The 21,686-nt window shown below is 40.7% G+C and overlaps 1 protein-coding gene across 1 annotated transcript in view; it reads left to right on the top strand.

Moving 5' to 3' along the window:
• Window positions 1–21,686, top strand: part of LOC142150751 (protein tyrosine phosphatase domain-containing protein 1-like) — a 51,528-nt gene that overhangs the window by 7,489 nt on the left and 22,353 nt on the right. The window contains exons 2-3 of the mRNA XM_075205946.1: window positions 13,301–13,428; window positions 16,246–16,448. Of these exons, the coding sequence (XP_075062047.1) occupies window positions 16,270–16,448 (179 nt within the window). The 5' untranslated portion in view covers window positions 13,301–13,428; window positions 16,246–16,269. The remainder of the gene's footprint in view (window positions 1–13,300; window positions 13,429–16,245; window positions 16,449–21,686) is intronic.

The following is a 21,686-nucleotide window of genomic DNA, read 5'->3' as shown; positions in this document are numbered from 1 at the left end:
AGTTCTCTAGCTATGGTGCTGGACTTTATGTTTCGTAGGGGAATTGCCTCTGGATGCCTGGTTGCATAGTCAAGCACCACTAGTATATATTGGTGCCCACGTGCGGATTTTTCCAGTGGCCCCACATGGTCCATGGCTATCCGTTCAAAGGGAACTTGTACTATTGGTATAGGAATGAGAGGTGCCCTGTACATGGGTTTGGGACAGGTTCTCTGACAAATGGGACAGGACCGGCATAACTTTTTCACTGCCATGTGTACACCGGGCCAGTAAAACCTAAGCAGAACTCGTTCCCGTGTTTTATCCTCACCTAGGTGTCCCCCACAGACATGTGTGTGTGCTACTTTTAACACTAGGATTACATGGACCTGAGGAACCATTAATTGTTCTACTTTTTCCCCCTGTACATTAGCAACTCTATACAGGAAATTATTTTTAACAATAAAATATGGTATACCTTCTGCAGGCTGGGCGGCTTTCGCTACCCCATTTACCTCAGTCACACTTTTAAAGGCATGTTCCAAAGGGGCATCATAAAGTTGGTCTCGAGCAAAGTGCTGCAGAGGAAACAAAATTGGTATTGCGGACCAGTCCGTATCCTCACTGACAGGCGGAGTGGGCTCATCTGCGACATCACCGACCAATGCTAGTTTGGACTGTCCATGTTTCCCCTCAGGTGGATGCTTTTGTGGAACTCCTGCTGTGACTCCCAGGATGGCATTCCAGTTTGGCGGTTCCCAAAGATTGATGTCCAGATGTTGTGGATTCTTAGGCGGTTCCTTTAAGACCAGGCTTCCGACCGTTGCATCAGTTGCCGGCATGTCCGGCCGGATCCGCTCACCGAGGACATCATTAAACAGTGGGAAGTCTCGCCCCAAAATGAGTGCATATGGGAGTTTAGGTGCTATGGCAGCTACCACCATAACAGTTTTGCCTATGAGTGTGACTGGTAGTATTGTTCTTTCATACTCCTCTGTCGTGCCATGTACGCAAAGAACCTTCACCTTGGGCAACCGAGAAGTTATGGTTTCGGGTAAGGCAGAGCTGGAAATCAATGAGAGTTCACTCCCCGAGTCAATCAAGGCCAGAACAAGGTTTTGGTTGATTAGCACAGTCACCCGGAACAAACGGATTGGACAAAGGACTTTCTGATGTGGGACTCATGGTAAAACAGCTTGGAAATGCAGGCCCAATATGTGCCACAGTACAGTCCCTGGGTTCTTGTAGTTTAGGACACTCTGCCTTAAAATGGTCTAGCTCACCACATTCAAAACACTTCAGATTAGACAGCTTTGCACCTGCCCCTCTGTCCGTAGCAGTTTTGCCATTGGGCCCTGTAGCAAGGATTGTCAAACCTGGCTTTTGGCGTGGCAGCGGCTTTGGCACAAATACAGGTTCTTTAGTCATTTGCTGTAGCGCACAAAACCTTTCCACCACGGTGGAAAGCTCTCCATAAGTTTGTGGGTCTGATTGCAGAACCCACCTTTGCAAATCGCAGTTCAGCCCCTGGATGCAGTGATCTATCGCCAAAACTTCAATAATCCGAGAAGGCGAATTCTCCTCAGGCTGCAGCCATTTCTTTAAAATTTTAGAAAGCTCAGCCACTTGCGCTTTTTCTTTATCATAGCGCCATTGGTGATAGCGATGGGCTCGGCCTGGCCCAGAAACTCCAATGCGAGCCAATATCTCAGACTTTAGACACAGAGGCCCGCTCCTCATTTATATATCCATATAAGCTCGCTGAGCTTCACTAGTCAGATATGGCGCCAGTCTCTCAGCCCAATCTTTAGGAGGCCATTTTGCCCTTTTTGCAAGTCTCTCGAAAGACACCAGATATGCTTCTATGTCATCAGCTGGTGACATTTTCTGGAGAACAGGACCAGGTGGTTCATTTCTGTCATGCCTCACCTGGCTTAACTCTTCTCTTAAGAGCCTTGTGTTTTCCACCTGTGCCTCGGCGACATGCCGGCAACTGATGCAACGGTTGGAAGCCCGGTCTTAAAGGAACCGCCTAAGAATCCACAACATCTGGACATCAATCTTTGGGAACCGCCAAACCGGAATGCCATCCTGGGAGTCACAGCAGGAGTTCCACAAAAGCATCCAACTGAGGGGAAACATGGACAGTCCAAACTAGCATTGGTCGGTGATGTCGCAGATGAGCCCACCCCGCCTGTCAGTGAGGATACGGACTGGTCCGCAATACCAATTTTGTTTCCTTTGCAGGACTTTGCTCGAGACCAACTTAATAATGCCACTTTGGAACATGCCTTTAAAAGTGTGACTGAGGTAAATGGGGTAGCGAAAGCCGCCCAGGCTGCAGAAGGTATACCATATTTTATTGTTAAAAATAATTTCCTGTATAGAGTTGCTAATGTACAGGGGGAAAACGTAGAACAATTAATGGTTCCTCAGGTCCATGTAACCCTAGTGTTAAAAGCAGCACATACACATGTCTGTGGGGGACACCTAGCGGAGGATAAAACACGGGAACGAGTTCTGCTTAGGTTTTACTGGCCCGGTGTACACATGGCAGTGAAAAAGTTATGCCGGTCCTGTCCCATTTGTCAGAGAACCTGTCCCAAACCCATGTACAGGGCACCTCTCATTCCAATACCAATAGTACAAGTTCCCTTTGAACGGATAGCTATGGACCTTATGGGGCCCCTGGAAAAATCCGCACGTGGGCACCAATATATACTAGTGGTGCTTGACTATGCAACCAGGTATCCAGAGGCAATTCCCCTACGAAACATAGTCCAGCACCATAGCTAAAGAACTTGTATTGATGTTTACACGCTTGGGAATACCCAAAGAAATTCTCACAGACCAGGGTACTCCATTTATGTCTAAACTGATGAAGGACATGTGCCAGTTGCTAGGGGTTACGGCGCTTCACACCTCTGTATACCATCCACAAACAGATGGCTTGGTGGAACGCTTTAACCGCACATTAAAGCATATGCTCAGGACAGCAGTGGCTCAAGAAAAAAAAGATTGGGACACTCTTATTCCCTATTTGATGTTTGCCATCCGTGAGGTACCTCAAGCTTCAACAGGGTTTAGTCCCTTTGAGTTATTGTTTGGGAGACAGCCCAGGTGTATCTTGGATATGTTAAAAGAAGGGTGGGAGCAGCAAGGTCACAGGGAGCCAAATCTGGTACAATTTGTGTCCCAAATGTATGAGAGTCTAGGAAAGATAGGGCCCATTGTGCAGCGACATGTAAAAGAGGCTCAGGAACGACAGAAGAAAAGTTATGACAAAAGTGCTGTTGTTCGATCTTTCAAGCCTGGGGACAAGGTCCTAGTCCTGGTTCCTACCCAGGAAAAGCAAACTTTTCGCCCATTGGCAGGGTCCATATGAAGTTCTAGAGGCTGTCCGTCCTGTCAAATACAGAGTCCACCAGTTAGGTAGGAGAAGGGAGGAGCAAATATATGATGTGAACCTCCTTAAACCCTGGCATGATGAGGAAACCTCCTCAGGTAGTGAGTACTGCCATTGAAAAGTCTGAAGTTCCCATAGAGCCAGCCTTGTCCATTCAGCAGAGACAACAGACTAAAGAAAAGATTAGCCAGGACAGGGATGTCTTCTCTTCCATTCCTGGGTGCACTACCTTAATCGAACACGACATTGTCACTGCGCCAGGAGTCATTGTCAAGCAGAAGCCATATCGTATTCCAGAAGCCAGACGGGTGAACGTGAGAAAGGAGGTTGAGAAGATGCTCTATTTAGATGTAATTGAAGAGTCCACTAGTGAATGGAATAGTCCCATTGTGCTTGTCCCGAAACCCAATGGGACAATTAGGTTCTGCAATGACTTTAGGCGCCTAAACAGTATGTCGCAGTTTGATGCCTATCCAATGCCACGTGTGGATGAACTAGTGGAAAATCTTGCTGGTAGCAATTATTTAACAACCCTTGATCTAACAAAGGGTTATTGGCAAGTTCCCCTGACTTCCACGGCCAAGCCAAAGACTGCATTTTCTACCCCTGATGGTCTCTATCAATATAAAGTCCTACCCTTTGGGTTGCATGGGGCACCTGCCACCTTCCAAAGGGCTATGAATAAATTGCTACGACCTCACACAGCTTATTCAGCTGCTTACTTGGACGATATAGTGATTTATACCCCAGACTGGGGATCACATTTAGCCAAAGTTGAGGCGGTCTTAGCTTCATTACGGTCCGCAGGGTTAACAGCTAACCCAGAGAAATGTGCCATAGCCATGAGAGAAGCCAAATATTTGGGGTACATTGTTGGTCGAGGGCATGTAAAACCCCAGATAGACAAAGTGGAGGCAGTCAAAAATTGGACAAGACCAGAGAATAAGTCACAGTTAAGAACCTTTTTAGGCTTAGTAGGTTACTACAGGCGGTTTGTAAGCCACTTCGCCACTAGAGCTGCTTCACCTACGGACATGTTAAAAAAAAGTTGTCCAGATAGATTAACCTGGTCTGACTCTGCAGAAACCGCCTGGTCTGATCTTCGGTTAGCTCTTTGTTCCTCTCCAGTTCTACAAGCCCAAGATTTTACCCGGAGGTTCTTCCTCCAAACTGATGCTTCTGGTGTTGGCTTAGGTGCAGTCTTGTCACAGGAGAAGAATGGAGTAGAAAATCCTGTCCTGTACCTAAGTCGTAAGTTGCTTCCAAGGGAACAAAAATATGCCACTGTGGAGAAAGAATGTCTCGCCATAAAATGGGCTACCAAAGCTCTGCGCTATTATCTCCTAGGCAGAGAGTTCACCCTAATAACAGACCATGCACCATTAAGATGGGTGCAGAACAACCGGGAGGTAAATGCCAAGGTAACCCGCTGGTTCTTGGCACTACAACCTTTCAAGTTCTCAGTAGAACATAGGCCTGGGATTCTACACAAAAATGCAGATGCGTTGTCACGAAAATATGCGCTCCTCGCGAAGTCCGCGTCCCCCTACTTGGAGATGCTAGGGGGAGGGATATGTAACAAAAGGAGGCATTTAGCTGGCAATATGCAGAGAAAGCAGGGAAGTAGAGTAAAACATTGGCACAGTTATGTACCTAGGTGGAGATTAAAACAGGTAAAAACATATGTATAGTTTAAAATTGGTTTACTTACATGATTTAAAAGCTGCTTCCTCTCAGCAAACAACAGACAGGGTGGGTCTGATAGTCTAAACAGAGCCAGGGATGGGCTTTTCCTTTTAAAGAGAAGGTGGGTGTGTCAACTGTCCATCAAGCTAGGCCTGTGGGAGGAGTGTCAGGTATAAAACCCTGCTTGTTTCATTGTTCAGAGAGATCAATGCTGGGCTAGCTGGCTGATCTGGACAGAGAGCTGGACTATGTATAGTAAGCGTTGAGGGTCTCCATAATTGTTGTGCAAGTAGCGCAGAAGCTCCGTTTCGGCCATCATCGGCTGCTTTGCTGAAGCAGCTCCCAGGTTTCTCCAGAAAGACGAGTCTACAAAGGTAAGTAAGGGCAGCAAATTAAGGGGCACATATACTTTGCATACTTTGCATTTGTGGGGGCAACTGTGGCATACTATATATTTATGGTGGCAACTGTGGCATACTATATATTTATGGTGGCAACTGTGGCATGCTATATATTTATGGGGGCAACTGTGGCATACTATATATTTATGGGGGCAACTGTGGCATGCTATATATTTATGGGGGCAACTGTGGCATACTATATATTTATGGGGGCAACTGTGGCATGCTATATATTTATGGGGGCAACTGTGGCATGCTATATATTTATGGGGCAACTGTGGCATGCTATATATTTATGGGGGCAACTGTGGCATGCTATATATTTATGGGGGCAACTGTGGCATACTATATATTTATCGGGCAACTGTGGCATACTATGTATTTGTGGGGGCAACTGTGGCATACTATATATTTATCGGGCAACTGTGGCATACTATGTATTTGTGGGGGCAACTGTGGCATACTATATATTTATGGGGGCAACTGTGGCATGCTATATATTTATGGGGGCAACTGTGGCATGCTATATATTTATGGGGCAACTGTGGCATGCTATATATTTATGGGGGCAACTGTGGCATGCTATATATTTATGGGGGCAACTGTGGCATACTATATATTTATCGGGCAACTGTGGCATACTATGTATTTCTGGGGGCAACTGTGGCATACTATATGTTTCTGGGGGCAACTGTGGCATACTATGTATTTGTGGGGGCAACTGTGGCATACTATGTATTTGTGGGGGCAACTGTGGCATGCTATGTATTTGTGGGGGCAACTGTGGCATGCTATGTATTTGTAGGGGTAACTGTGGCATACTATGTATTTGTAGGGGCAACTGTGGCATGCTATGTATTTGTGGGGGCAACTGTGGCATACTATGTATTTGTGGGGGCAACTGTGGCATACTATATATTTATGGGGGCAACTGTGGCATGCTATGTGTTTCTGGGGGCAACTGTGGCATACTATATATTTATGGGGCAACTGTGGCATACTATGTGTTTCTGGGGCAACTGTGGCATGCTATGTGTTTCTGGGGGCAACTGTGGCATACTATGTATTTGTGGGGGCAACTGTGGCAAAGTATGAATTGTGGGCACAACTATGAGGCATAAGATGAATTGGGGACACAATTATGAGGTATGATGTGAACTGGGGCACTACTGTGCGGCATAACGTTTTTTTGCTGGTCCCTTACTGTTAATATGATATTAGCCTCATAAAATTATATATATATATAGCCGAGAGGGAAGGGGGCAGCTACAAATTGCCCGGGCCTGCTTGGTGGCCCGAGTCCCCACTGGAGACCTATCTTTGAAAATACATTTTTTATTTTAAAGGTACTTTTTTTTATTTTTTTTATTGAGTGCAGGGGGGATCGGTAATAGCTAAATCCCCTTCAGCTCAGGTATCTTCAGACGCCAGGTCATGTGACTGCAGTGGTCACATGGTACTCGGCGAGCTGCTGGATATCTTCCCATGCTGTGCAGTGGAGAATAAGGTAAGGGGTGCTGGAGGGGGGCATGTGTGACTAAAGGTGCTGGGCAGAGGGGGGGCAAGTGTGATTAAAGCATGTGGGCAGAGGGGACATATGTGAGCAAAGCTGCTGAGCAAGGGGGCATGTGTGAGTAATGCATTTTTCTGTAAGAGGGTGGCCTGGTGCTTTTCACCTGCTAGACAAGCCCCCGATGATGCACTGCCACGCCCCCAATTGTACGACCACTTGCATGGCAAAAAAAATGTTGCTTGACTATAAAGGGGGACACATGAAGTTGCTATACTGGGGCCATGAATTTCTCTAGGCAGCCCTGTATGTATGTATGTATGTATGTATGTATGTGTGTATGTGTGTGTGTGTGTATATATCAGTGGCGCACGCAGGGGGGGTTTCTGAGTCTCTAGAAACCCCCCCCCTGCGCTAACTAAGTGGCCACTGTCCTATACAGCAGCCACGGCGCTGTCAAAGAAGCGTCCGCGGCAGTATACAGCACCGCCGCAGATGCTTCTTAGACAGCGCCGCGGCTGCTGTATAGGACAGCGCTGGCGAAACGGGCAGCAGCTCTCTCTCGTGTTTTTTTTTTTTTGTTTTTTTTCGGTCGGCGGGGAGAAATCCCCCCCCCCGACAATCCTCCGTGCGCCCCTGTGTGTGTATGTATATATATATATATATATATATATATATATATATATATATATATATATATATATATATATATATATATATATATATATATATATATCACACCCAACTGGCACAGCTGGGCTTCACTAGATTTTAGGTGGCACTCTGATAGAAAAAGGTTGCCAACCCCTGTTCTAATGGATAAGGACACTTATAAAGTGATTAAACAGGATCCCATCCACAATATTCAGAATAAACTTTCTACACTTTTAGATAAGTTTAAGAATCTAAATGTGATCAACGACGATCTATATACCTTTATCTTTATCAATATTGAAAAACCTCTAACCTCCTCACTATACATCTTACCCAAAATTCATAAAGATGCCATCAATCCACCTGGTAGGCCGATAGTCTCAGGGGTGGATTCGATTACTTCAAACCTTTCAGCAGTTATTGATTCATACTTACAACCGATAGTCTTAACTACGCTATCCCATATCAAGGATACCACAGATATATTGAATAAATTATCCCAGATACAATGGAATGAAAACTTCATTTTAATAACTGCAGATGTTAAATCATTACACACTGTGATAAATCATGATAAAGGCTTAGCAGCATTAGATCATTTGTTTTGGGAGAAAAACAATATTGAGAGTAATTTAGGACAATTCCTGAAGTAGAGGATCAGGTTTATTTTGGAAAATATTTTTATTATGTTAAGAATTTCTATGTACAAAATATTGGCACAGCAATGGGCACCAGGTTTGCTCCAAGTTATGCCAATCTGTTCATGGCCTTCTGGGAATAAGAAATAGTACATATCCATGAGCACCTTGGAGCAAACCTGGTGTCCTGGGTGAGTATCATAGACAATATATTTTTTATTTGGAAGGGCAAAGCTGGAGAATTGGACTCTTTTTGTCAAACTTTGAACAACAATCAGTTCAATATTGAACTCGCTTTTGACAAAAGTCAAATTGAGGTCCACTTTTTCGATCTGACTATCTACATTAAAGATTAAATGATAGTGGTTAAGGGGGGGAATTTATTGATTGGTCCGTTATGAGCTTAATTATTGATAGTAACGGGTGCTGGGGCTGGGAATAAAGAGTATTGCGGGGATGAATGTGCGAGCGTCTAGTGACCCCCGTTGCGATGCTGGGGTTAAAAGGCGTATAGGAGGGATCTAATTTATATATGGTGGCAAGATTAAGATGTGGTGCGGGTTACTGGGGAAAAAGGGTGAGATAGGGTAACAATAGGGCGTGAGTCTTATACGTTAAGACTATTTTAGCTTGAGCATGGGATGTTAATTGCGTTCTGTTGCCTAGGGGGCCGGGGGGGGGGGAGAGAGGGGTCTGAATTTGGTGGCTATGTTAGGGTGATAAGGAGGGCTCTAAGGGGAGAAAGGGTCTAATATTGTCAGGGGCAAAGTGGCATTTCGGAGTTGGATAGTATTAAGGCTTGTGTTATGGATAACAAAATAAGGGGATATGGTATATTTTGGCTGGGTAGGGTAAATTGGGGGGGAGGGGAGTGGGGATTATTGTAGGCTTTAGGGGGAGTATAATGTAGGGGGGAAGGGTTTTGCTATGTTGGGGTATTGATGAAAATTTGAGCTTTCTGGTAAGCAGCCATTACTTACCTTTCAGGATCCATGTTTTTATGTTCTTTTATATATATCTACATGCTTTCAATAAATTCCTATGAAGGATAATGCACTATGGAGTTCTCTATGTTTCTCTTTCTTTTTCTACATGTATTGATGTTATGAATATGGAGGAAGAATTAAACTATCCACAGGGGAGAAAAAATCCATTATAAGCATGATGAACTATTTCAGTGAGATTGTTTCACTGTTTTGATTATTCTCCCGAACTTTTTATTATGTTCATTACATATTGTTATATATTTATGTGAATACCATCAGCGCTTATCTACAAGTGTTATCTTATATATATATATCACTCCTATCAAAATGTTCTGGACACTGCTAAAATAAACATACTTCCAATCTCTCATCTCTGCTCAGGCTACTAATACCAAATTCCTTTTAACACATTTAAATCTCTTCTTAACCCTCACAGCCCAAGCCCTCCAACTACCATCAGTGTCCAGGATCTTGCTTCCTACTTCAAGGGCTGATCAGATCTGACTTGAAATGGTATCATCTAGCAATCAGCTCAATACCTTTGCAGCACCCTCTGACAACCTCTATTCATTTGATCCCCCAAATGAAGAGGAATTCTCTACTCTCTTCTTATCTTCCTACACTACCTCCTGTCCTCTTGATCCTATACCATCACAAAATCACAAATTGATAGATCACTGTCTCCTGTGATTATTCCAGGCATGTGCACAAAGAGTGAAAAGGAGTAACTTTGCACCTGGGTAAAACCATGTTGCATTGGAGGTGAAGGTAAATTTAGAATGTGGGGACAGATTGGTAGTTGGGATAGGGCATGTCCTAGATCAACTTTAAATTTTAATATAAAAAAAAAGTTATCAAATATTTGTGTACTACATGAAAAACAGCCAGTATTTAACTTATGCGCAAAATAGTAAACTAATTTACATCCCTTGTATTGTAACATGGTTTGTCCAGGTGCAAACTTACTCCTTTGCTTCCTTTTGCTCTCCTTAATAACTCAGGCCCTCCACCTCTAGCTAAAATCTGTAATTTTTCTCTCTCTACTGGTATCTTTCCATCACTATTCAAGCACCCAATGATTACTCCTATTCTGATAAAAACAAAATTCTGACCCAAACAGTCTCTCAAATTACCGCCCCATATCTCAGCTCCCGTGCCCCTCCAAGCGTCTCGAGAGAATTGCCTACACTCGCCTCACACATTTTCTTACAGCAAACAACCTATTGGATTCTCTTCAGTCAGACTTTCGCTCCCAACACTCCACAGAGACTGCATTGACCAAGGTTGTCAATGATTTGATCACAGCAAAAAGTAAAAGCCATAACTCTCTTCTATTTCTCCTGGATCTCTCGGCTGCATTTGACACTGTTTACCACTTTCCTCATACAAATGCTACAATCCCTAGGTCTTGAAGGCACTGTCCTATCCTGGTTCTCATCCTACCTATCTAATCGCTCTTTCAGTGTTAATTTCTCTGGATCCACCTCTGCTCCGCTTCCTTTATCAGTTGGAGTACCACACGACTTAGTCCTAGGTCCTCTGCTATTCTCTATCTACACCACTTCTCTTGAAAAACTAATAAGCTCCTTTGGATTTCAGTATCATCTCTGTGTGGATGATGCACAAATTTATCTATCCTCTCCTGATCTCTCACCAATTGTGTTGTCTTGCATAATTGACTGTCTTTCTACCATTTTATACTGGATGTCCTCTCGCAAATTCAAACTCAATCTTTCAAAAACAGAGTGAATAAGATTCCCACCCACCAACAAAATCCAGAAGCTTCCTGTCTGACATTTCTATTTCTGTTGACAACATGACCATAAACCCCACCCCTCAAGCTTGCTACTCAGGTGTAATACTTGACTCACAACTATCCTTTGTTCTCCACATCGAATCTATATTTATATCATGCTGCATACATCTAAAAAAACATTTCCAGAATATGTACATATCTCATACAAGTCACTGCAAAAACTTTAATTCATGCACTCATCATCTACCCCATTGACTGTTGCAATTCCCTCCTTCCATTTCCTTGTTTATCCTGACTCTATGGGGTATATTTACTATGCAGCATTTCCGTAGAACCGCCGATTCCCACCACTTTGAAGTAATTTTTTAAAACAGCAGTTTTATTAAAGACAAATCCCATCGGGTTTTGTCTTTCATAAAGTTACGGGCATAAAGAAAATGACTTCAAGGCTCCAGGAATCAGCGGTTTTATGGAAACGCTGCATAGTAAATATACCCCTATGTCTGTTTTTGTTAAAGTGCCAACATATACATTAGTGTATGTATTATTATTATATATTTCATTTGTATTATTAGACCTATTATTATTTTAAAGCCATTTAATATCTCTTGGGTGACGTGTGCTATTAGTAAAGTAAAAGAAACAAAATATATATGATTCAGCTTTTCTTTAGTCATACAACAAATTTTTTAAAGTTTTAGAAGGAATGCTCCTAATATCTGAAAAAGTCTAATGTTTATACTGATATAATGATAAAAGTGTGTTTAACTATTATGTATTATTTTTGTTAATGTCGGGATATATAGAAAGTATAATCAGTGAACAAAGTAGTTTTGTGTGTATTGTGTATAACATTTTCTCTTTCCGTCTCTTTAAATAATAATTGAGATGAGCAGGTTTCCAAAATATAATATTTCTATAATTTATTATTAAAATTATATTATACATAGATACAGCCATACTGGACGAAGCAGACATACGCCCAGAGTCTCAAATGCCAATTGACACTCTATATCTGATTAACTCATACATTTATAGAGATGATACTCTTTATTACTTCAAAACACACCTTCCCAGCTTACATCACTGCTGGCAATCTAAGTCTCTATAATTTAAAATGACATGTTCATCCTGGACGGCATCATGACGGTGCCAATATTTCTTTGGCCATATCCAGATATTGTGCAATAATGGAACTTTACTAAAAACATGTCTCTTGTTATGTAATATGTGTATTGTGCAACACGTTCTCTTAAACCACAGAAACAAAATTCAAGTTCATTAGTTCATTCTATTGAACTAATTGGTAATATAGGGTTTTTGTTAATAATTAGTTTGACAATTGTAACTGTATGCCTATCGAATTATTCTGAGAACATTTAGATGCCGAATCATTAATTAAAACAATTGCTAGGTGTGTAGGCAGCATAAGCTGGCATTTCTGACTGTAGGTGATCAATAAAGAGGGAAAGCTTCCTCACTGACTAATGCTTATGTCGTCAGTACCATGTGTTGGGTCTGAATAAAGATATGTGAGCTGAATTATACCATGTGTTCTGTTTGGAAGCTGCCCTCATTTGCATGGGTCTCCTCTGGTTTCCTCTCCCAGGTCACAACTATAATGGTAGTTCAAAACCATGTTGCAATGCAAAGGGTGCAAATGAGTTTATTATTTTGCACATAAGGAAAATACTGGCTGTTTTTTATGTAGCACATAAATACTGGATAGCTTATATGTACATTGAAATTTAAAGTGATCTAGGACATGCCCTATCCCAAATATAAATCTGCCATCACATTTTAAATTTATCTCCCCCTTCAATGCAACAGGGTTTTGCCTTACTTGCTTACTTTTGCTTAACTTTCCTTAATGAATCAGGCCCCATAGACTGTAAGTTCCACAAGGCCCAGACTGATGTAAATGCTTAAACATTCTCTGTAGTGTGTTACATAATATATCGTTTCTGTTATATGAATGAAGGTTAATAATAGTTCATAAAGCTTGTCTCCAGGTTTGTGTTGGTATTAAGGGCTTCATGCTAGGGTTTATACCTATTGTACAATGAGGTGGACTTCTGTTTGATGCTTTTCATTTTGACGATTTCCTAACATGGACTTACATCTTCTTTAGCGCCAGCATATGATTATTTGATGCATTTGCAGTTTGCTCTGTTTAATTGGAAATCATTTTTCTCATAGTTTTTACCCTAGTGTTTTGGTCTGTACCACACTCAGAAACTGCACCAAATAATTATAATTTTCTCTCCTTTCTTCTTATAATCAGAGTTGAATTTTGATGCAATGATGTGAAGATACCCTGACCACCAGATGAGTTGAACAGGTCCTTTAATCAAATTTCTAGAACACCTGGAGCAGCTGGCAGAAATCAATTTGCAGACTTGATGGAACCAGGTATGTTCTGTGTGATGGGTCTTACTTCTATCGTTATATTTATAAATCACTGACATTTTACACAGCTTTGAACAATTGGTAAACTGTTATAAAGTCCTTTGGCTTTCCAATCATGAAATATTGATACACAGAAGGAATGACAACAGAAACAAAAGCATAATCATAAGAGTTGTTTACTTAGCTTAGTATACATATGTCTAGTTGATGTTGCTATGACACTTACCATCAACTAAATATATATATGTCTGTTGTTTATCCTTTGACCGAAAATTACGTCATTTGGAGCTGCTAGACTGAGGGCAGAAGTGATGTCCATACTAGGGCAGAAGCCCAGGTATGCTGGAAAGTCACATAATTAGCGGACTACGATTGGTCTACTTTAGAGATATGGGAGTATCTAAACTTACTTTTCTCAGTGCTGTTATGACCCCTTGAGAAAGTCAATTTGACGAAACATGTTGAGGACTGTCTGGTAGGAATCTTATCCTCTTCACAAGACTGCACTGGCACCTTTTTCATGGCCAGGTGTCTTTCCCTTATTGGAATATCTGTGTTTTGAGAAATTCAGAATTCCTATTCAGCTTTTTGTTACTAATCTAAGGTACGGCCATTTGGATGCTTTTATGAATGTTTTATCTATTAAAAAAGTTTTTTTACTGACAGTCTGAGATTTGATTTGTGTCTGAAAAGCGGTCCTGGGATGGTATATTTATAAGATTTAAGTGATTAAGCCACGTTTAAGGAACATACCACACTATTTTGTTCTCCTTTGAGTTTTAGTCCCTATCTGGATTGATCATCACAGTATGGAAAATTGACAAAGAAGACTCCTTATCCACTCTATCAAATACATCACATAAGCCTTCTATATTATGTGTTTTGGTATGCGGTTATTTCCCACTATACCTAAAGTCATTGGTTTAAAAAAAAAAGTTTTTATACTATGTGTTGAGCTTTTGATTTCGGTTTCGTATCTTAGGTATGCACCTGCCAATAAGTATCTAAAGACAAGAAGCAGCCTACTGTATGCTATATTAATTATTTGGTTTACCATCCACACAATTCGCTTATCGGTTTTCATCTGGTGCCTATTTTGCTCATTTCTTTAATAGATATATATATATACCTCACAAACCTGGGGAGGGTGTTGGATACCTCCTGAGACACCCTTTGCAGTGTCTCTCAGGAGGTATCCAACACCCTCCCCAGGTTTGTGAGGTAGAGGAAACTGTTTAGCAGCTTGTTATCAGTACTTTGCAGGTAGAGCTCCTGATTGCCAGCACTTACTAGCTAGTTGGAAAACCCGAACTGGGCCTCATAAATGGAACCCACCCTTCTCTCTCCATTGATACTCCGGGGACCCTTATACTGTTTCTTCCAAACACACTCTTTGTGTGTGGGAAAAAGTTTCTCAATCTCCCTGGGGTATAAAAGGCATATAAGACAGACAGCCTGGGACATATATACCTGCCATTTGCCACTTTCCCAGAGCTTCTGTTACCCGAGAAGCATAGTGGATTGAACCCCAACAAAATGTTATATGTGCATAATTACATATGCCCATCTAAAAGGGCACTTTATGTCACTTTGTGATGTATATCCCAGTGTGATTGTGACTGATTTATATTAATATCAGGACACTGTATAGGGGAATGTGATCCAAAAAAGTCTCTCCAAATGCACTGTCCTCTCTTCCTTTTTCTTAAATAGAAAATCATTTTACTTGAATTCACTATAAAACAGCACTTAGTGTCACTTAGTGACGACATACACTCAAGTGTACCCCTGATCGAGCATAATCCAGTTACAACAATATCAAAGCAATGTATGGGATATGTAACCCTCAACAGCCACGCTACAAATGCAGTACCTCCATGGATTCATTAATGAAAAATAATTCTGTTTTCCAAACTGGGCTTTGTATAATTTATTGAAATGCAAAAACATATCAAAGGCAGTAACAACAGCAGTAACAACAGCAGTTTGCTGGTAAAGGAAGGCTACTGCTTCCTGGCCCAGTCCCCCACCTCCACCTAAGAGCTGCTGATGTTGTCATACAGCTGATGGTGTCCCTGGACTCATTGTGGTTGGGACTAGCAATACTGGAAAGATAACAGGACAACAGCGTATGTTGTGCCTATCTAACCCTTGTGATGCCTGCCTACTAGAGGGAGCAGCGGTGGCAGTAAAACTATAACCATTGATTAGTCTAAAACAAAAATAAAACCACTCATAGTGCTGAATTTATGGTTATATAGATAAATATAACATACCAATTGTAAGAAAATGCTGTCTGCATAGAGCTCCATTTGGTCTTAATTCGGATTTGTTCAGATACCTAAATATGTGAATGTAGGAAAATATAATTTACAACCATGGTTCATCCAAAATAGGTGTATAATTATTCATGAATTTAGATTGATGTAAAAAATGTGTTTATATATATATATATATAACACAGTATTACAGTTTTTACTACATTTATGTAGTAAAAACAGTAAAATCAATATAAAAGTAAGAGTTTGCAAAATTCTTGGTTTTCGGTTCCTTTTAAATCCATTAAAATGTATTACTTTTGGTACTTTTTTTTAAAGTGCAAAGGAATCCAGTAAGTCATTTTTCAGTCAAGTAATGAGATATTTACTATCATTCACGTAATTCAAACTATTTTAAAAATGTAACCAGATAATTCTGACACAAAAAGGAAGATAATTTTGCCTTTGTTGAAAAAACACGTCATGTATTCCCCTAACTATATTGTACTGGGTTGCTGGTATATTTGTTAAAACAGTCTCTGATATTATGTTGTTATTGCAGGTAACATCCCCCTCTTTCCAGGTCATGAGTTCTCCCAAAGAAGAACCACGTCCATCCTATTCAAATACCCGAGAACGAATTGTACGGGTGGTTCCTCCTCATTTAATTTGTTCTCTTACCTGTGGGGGCCGTGACTGTCGCTATGAGGGACCAGATGGTTGGACTGTGGAGCAACAAGCAATTCGGGGACTGTACTCATCTTGGTGAGAAATCAGAATGTTTAAGTGCTAATATTTGTAGTAGATCTGTATTAGTAGTGTCTTTATATAAAAAAAAAATGTGACATGCCCGCACTAACACTAATCTCAAACTAATCATCTATGTATGCACACTGTAAGGATTTCAGTCTCACCTTTTTCATAAACTGGTAATATTGTTTTGATGCATTCTGTTGTCTAATTTAATCTACTATGGTAGTTCTAATTTTGTAATCTATACCCATTTAAACTGTAATTGAAATAAATAGTTTTAAAGGTGCTCATTGGTCACAAAAGTCAAAAGATATACCTCAGCATAACTGTGTTTTGTTTTTTTTTTACATTTTTGGCAAGCACACCCTATATATTTTAACATTTAGTTGTATTTTGATGAACACAGATGAAATATGTCAATAGTAACCTACCTTATTTAAAACGCCACCCTTGCTTTAATGCCAGCTTTGGGCTGTGTTTTATGATGACATTCTAAAGAAATCACTTACAGATCTTGTCCCTTATAGGGAAATCCATATCATTGTAGCAGCTTAGCCAGTAGGGACAATTTTTACACCCTGCAAACAAACAATATATACCCAAAAAGCATCAAATACATAGGTTGTCATGGCAACAACTACAAACACATGTTCAAACTTCAATATCTCTTTAAGATCCTACAAAAATATATGGTTAAAGGAATCGAAATAGTATCAGTAAATTAAATGCCTCCATAGTTACACAGCGCTGACACAATATATAGCCGGTCAGTGAGACAATATAAACAATGAATGCAAAACACAATCTGATGCAGAGTAACAAGTATACCATGTGTCAGCTACTGAAAGCAATTGTCTCTCACTCTCTCCTTGACATATTCGCTCCACACACCCAACATAGGACCTCATTTATAGGAGTTGCAAAAAAAAAGTGTACTTACATATGTCAAGATGTGTACAACTCAAAAACAGTAGTATTTGTGAGGCGTATGTCAGGCATACAAGGGTGTACACTTGCACCTATAGATAACATATAGATGCAGCTTTATATTGTGAATAGTAAATGCCAAAGTTCCATAATCCTCATTGTACACAGTACAATAATGTAATGAAGAGAGAATAATGCCTTGACATATATTAACAAATGCAAAGTGAAGTGTAATGAAATACAAACACCTCCCCATATGCTGTTTATCCCTTTAAAAATCCAATGGAAATTATTTTTCCTGCAAATAGAAATAAGAAATAAAGTAACGTGAGACGTCTGCGACCTGACATAATAGAGCCATGACGCTAATTAGTTAAATATTATCAGTTGGAGAGGTCAATATGTATAGAGGCCATCAGATATGACTACATAGTGCTGCTTGTGGTCATCATCATCATTACATGTCATTGCCCTAGCCCTCAAGTACCCAACAGAAGCTGTATCTGAGGATGCGTCTATGTCTCTTTATGTTGCATATATTATATGAACACACCCTGACTATACTCGGCTAACATTTGCCTGCCTGTTCCACCTTTCCAGGCATAAGGGGACACGCCTATCACTATAGAAGTGTGTTTGGTGCTCATCTGCAGTGTGGAAAGGAATGGAATATGCCCAACTGTAAATGGGGTCCATAGCGTATATGTGAATATTGTGCACCTGTGTGGCTAGCACTCTGCACCATGTCATGTCTTTTGTCTGAAATCAATGTTCTCTCTCTCAAAAAATGTGTCACTTCTTGCCGAATTGGCACTGCCCACCCAAAGTAGTGTGTATATGAATATGGTGTACCCGAGTGGGCTTCGCCATGTAATATATATATATATATATATATATATATATATATATATATATATATATATATATATATATATATATATATATATATATATATTGAAAGCCAACAGATGATATATAATGGCGCTAGTAACCACAACGTAGTACAACAATATTAGTGTTAATTAGGCACAATATCCAAAGGAAAAAATTCTAGATGTGTAGTTTAGCTCAAGTAAGAGCGGCAGCCACGATGACCTGTATCCAGATGGTTAGTCCAGAATGGGAAACACTGTAACAAAAAAACAGGCAGGACGCCTCAATGTGTATTACCAAATATATAAAAAAGATAGAGGTAATATACTGGGTACCGTGAGGTATAGTTAGGTCGTCTATTCAGGGATGGGAGATCCTCCCCATAAGCTGTTCCTCCCAATGATTCAAGTAACGGACAATGCAGAAAAAAGAGTAACATAGAGTAGTACTGTCAAGCTATAAATCACACCACTTGTGAACACATGTACCACCTATTAATCCTCTTCACCGTGAGAGGAAGCACATAATCCCAGAGTGGAGGTGAATAACCTGTATAGAACACTCACATAGACCACTCATATAAAGAAGTATAAACTGCGTACCAGATAGTCTCTAGGTAACAGCATGAAGTGATTTCTTGAATAATCAGATGTATATGATATCCATCCCAACCTCATTCATTGGCGGCAGAAATGACATCATATACATCTGATTATTCAAGAAATCACTTCATGCTGTTACCTAGAGACTATCTGGTACGCAGTTTATACTTCTTTATATGAGTGGTCTATGTGGGTGTTTTATACAGGTTATTCACCTCCACTCTGGGATTATGTGCTTCCTCTCATGGTGAAGAGGATTAATAGGTGGTACCAGTGTCGGACTGGGGCATGAAGGGCCCACCAGGGGACAGCAACGCTAGGGGCCCACCAGAGTGGGTGTGGCCAACCATCAAAGAGGCGAGACCAGACACTAGAGGGGGAGTGGTCAGCCCACAAAGGACAGCTAGCACAATAGTGTAGTATATAAAGAATGCAGTGTGTATAAAGAGTACAGTCTTGATCTGCACCTTTGATTGGGCAGAACAGTCACCAAAAATCAGGATTATCCCACTAGACCAGGCTTGACTAACCTGTGGCACTCCAGGTGTTGTGAAACTACAAGCCTCAGCATGCTTTACCAATATATAGCAGCCTATTGCTGGAAGGGTATGCTGGGACTTGTAGTTTCACAAAACCTGGAGTGCCACAGGTTAGCCAAGCCTGCACTAGACTCAGAACATTTGACAGACTGTCCTACCTGTTCTTGTCACCACCTGTGGCTGCTGGTTTCTTTAGCTGCGGCTTGTCTGGATCCTGGAATGTTGAGGGGTCCTATTTGGAAAAAATAATGGGTACATTTAGAAAATTCCAACCAGCCCCGGCGTTAAATCAATAGGACCCACATTTAATACTTAGGACTTTCTCCAGCCACAACATAAAAGTAATAGTATTCCCATTTAATAAACCTATTTCCCTCCCAACAGACAGCCCCTGCAATAAATTAATCACATTGACATATAATAAATATACCTATTTCCTGCAACCGTCACTGCCATTAAATAATTCATATTCACATTTAATAAATAGACCTCATGCTCCTCAAACTCAGCCCCACATTCAATTAATAGCACCCAAACCACCCCATCTTAAATTAATAGTCCCCACTATAAAATTAAATTGCCCCATCTTCACCCTACAAAGAAAATAGCACCCATTATTTAGCCACCACCTACCACACACACATTACATTGCCACAAGCCCGTTGTGCCATCACACACACATTACTGTGCCCCTTCATCACCATGATGTGCCTCCTTATAATCACACTGCACCCTCCATGCTGCTTTTGCTCCCCCCTTCTCCTGGCTCCCCTTCACACACTGCCATACTGTCTGTGCTCCCCCTTCACTCTGCCATGCTCCCCCTTCACTCTGCCATGCTCCCCCTTCTCTGTTCCATGTTCCCCCTTCTCTGTTCCATACTCCTATTTCTGATCCATGTTCCCCCTTCTCTGTTCCATGTTCCTCCTTCTCTGTTCCATGTTCCCCCTTCTCTGTTCCATACTCCTATTTCTGTTCCATGTTCCCCTTTCTCGGTTCCATGTTCCCCCTTCTCTGTTCCATACTCCTATTTCTGTTCCATGTTCCCCCTTCTCTGTTCCATGTTCCCCCTTCTCTGTTCCATACTCCTATTTCTGTTCCATGCTCCCCCTTCTCTGTTCCATACTCCTATTTCTGTTCCATGCTCCCCCTTCTCTGTTCCATGTTCCCCCTTCTCTGTTCCATACTCCTATTTCTGTTCCATGCTCCCCTATCACTTACCTTTTCTATCTGCTTCTTCCTTTTCTTCTCCTCTGTCTTACCGGCGCTCCTCACTGAACGTCGGGTGTGATGACGTCACGCCCGGCATTCAGTGCGAATGGAGCCGGCGCTGCGGTCACGTGAGGTTTTTTTTTTGGTTTTTTTTTACTATTAAAGTTTCTAGCTCCCCCCACCAATGAAGAGGGGAGCGATTCAGGGTCGGGGCCTACCGGTGGATAGTCCGGTCCACCGGCGGGCCAGTCCGACCCTGGGTGGTACATGTGTTCACAAGTGGTGTGATTTATAGCTTGACAGTACTACTCTATGTTACTCTTTTTTCTGCATTGTCCGTTACTTGAATCATTGGGAGGAACAGCTTATGAGGAGGATCTCCCATCCCTGAATAGACGACCTAACTATACCTCACGGTACACAGTATATTACCTCTATCTTTTTTTATATATTTGGTAATACACATTGAGGCGCCCTGCCTGTTTTTTTGTTACAATATATATATATATATATATATATATATATATATATGCATACATACATACATACATGTATATGTGTATGTATATATATATGTGTATACATGTAATACATGTGTATGTGTATATATATATATATATATATGTGTATATATGTATATCTATCATATATACACATGTATGTATATATATATATATATATATATATATATACACATATATACATATATATATATTGATATATATCTATATTGATATCTCTCCCTCTCTCCCTCTCTCTATCTCTCTCTCTCTCTCTCTATCTATATATATATATATATATATATATATATATATATATATATATATATATATATATACACATATATATATATATATATATATATATATATATATATATATATGTATGTATGTAATAAACAGTTGCGCTCAAATCAGAATTGTGAGAAAATAACTATTTTGTCCAAAATCATATGTACTTCCTCCATAAGAGGTGGCAGCCTTCCTCCAAGATTCCAGATGGTACTCTGGTCAGAGGATCATCTAATACAATAAAATAGAAGGAATACTGGAGCCAGGTATTATTCTTACCATTTATTTATATAGTGCCATTAATTT

The sequence above is a fragment of the Mixophyes fleayi genome, chromosome 4 (genome assembly GCF_038048845.1).
Source record: "Mixophyes fleayi isolate aMixFle1 chromosome 4, aMixFle1.hap1, whole genome shotgun sequence".
Taxonomy (NCBI): Eukaryota; Metazoa; Chordata; class Amphibia; order Anura; family Limnodynastidae; genus Mixophyes; species Mixophyes fleayi.
This window is presented reverse-complemented; position numbering and strand designations above follow the sequence as displayed.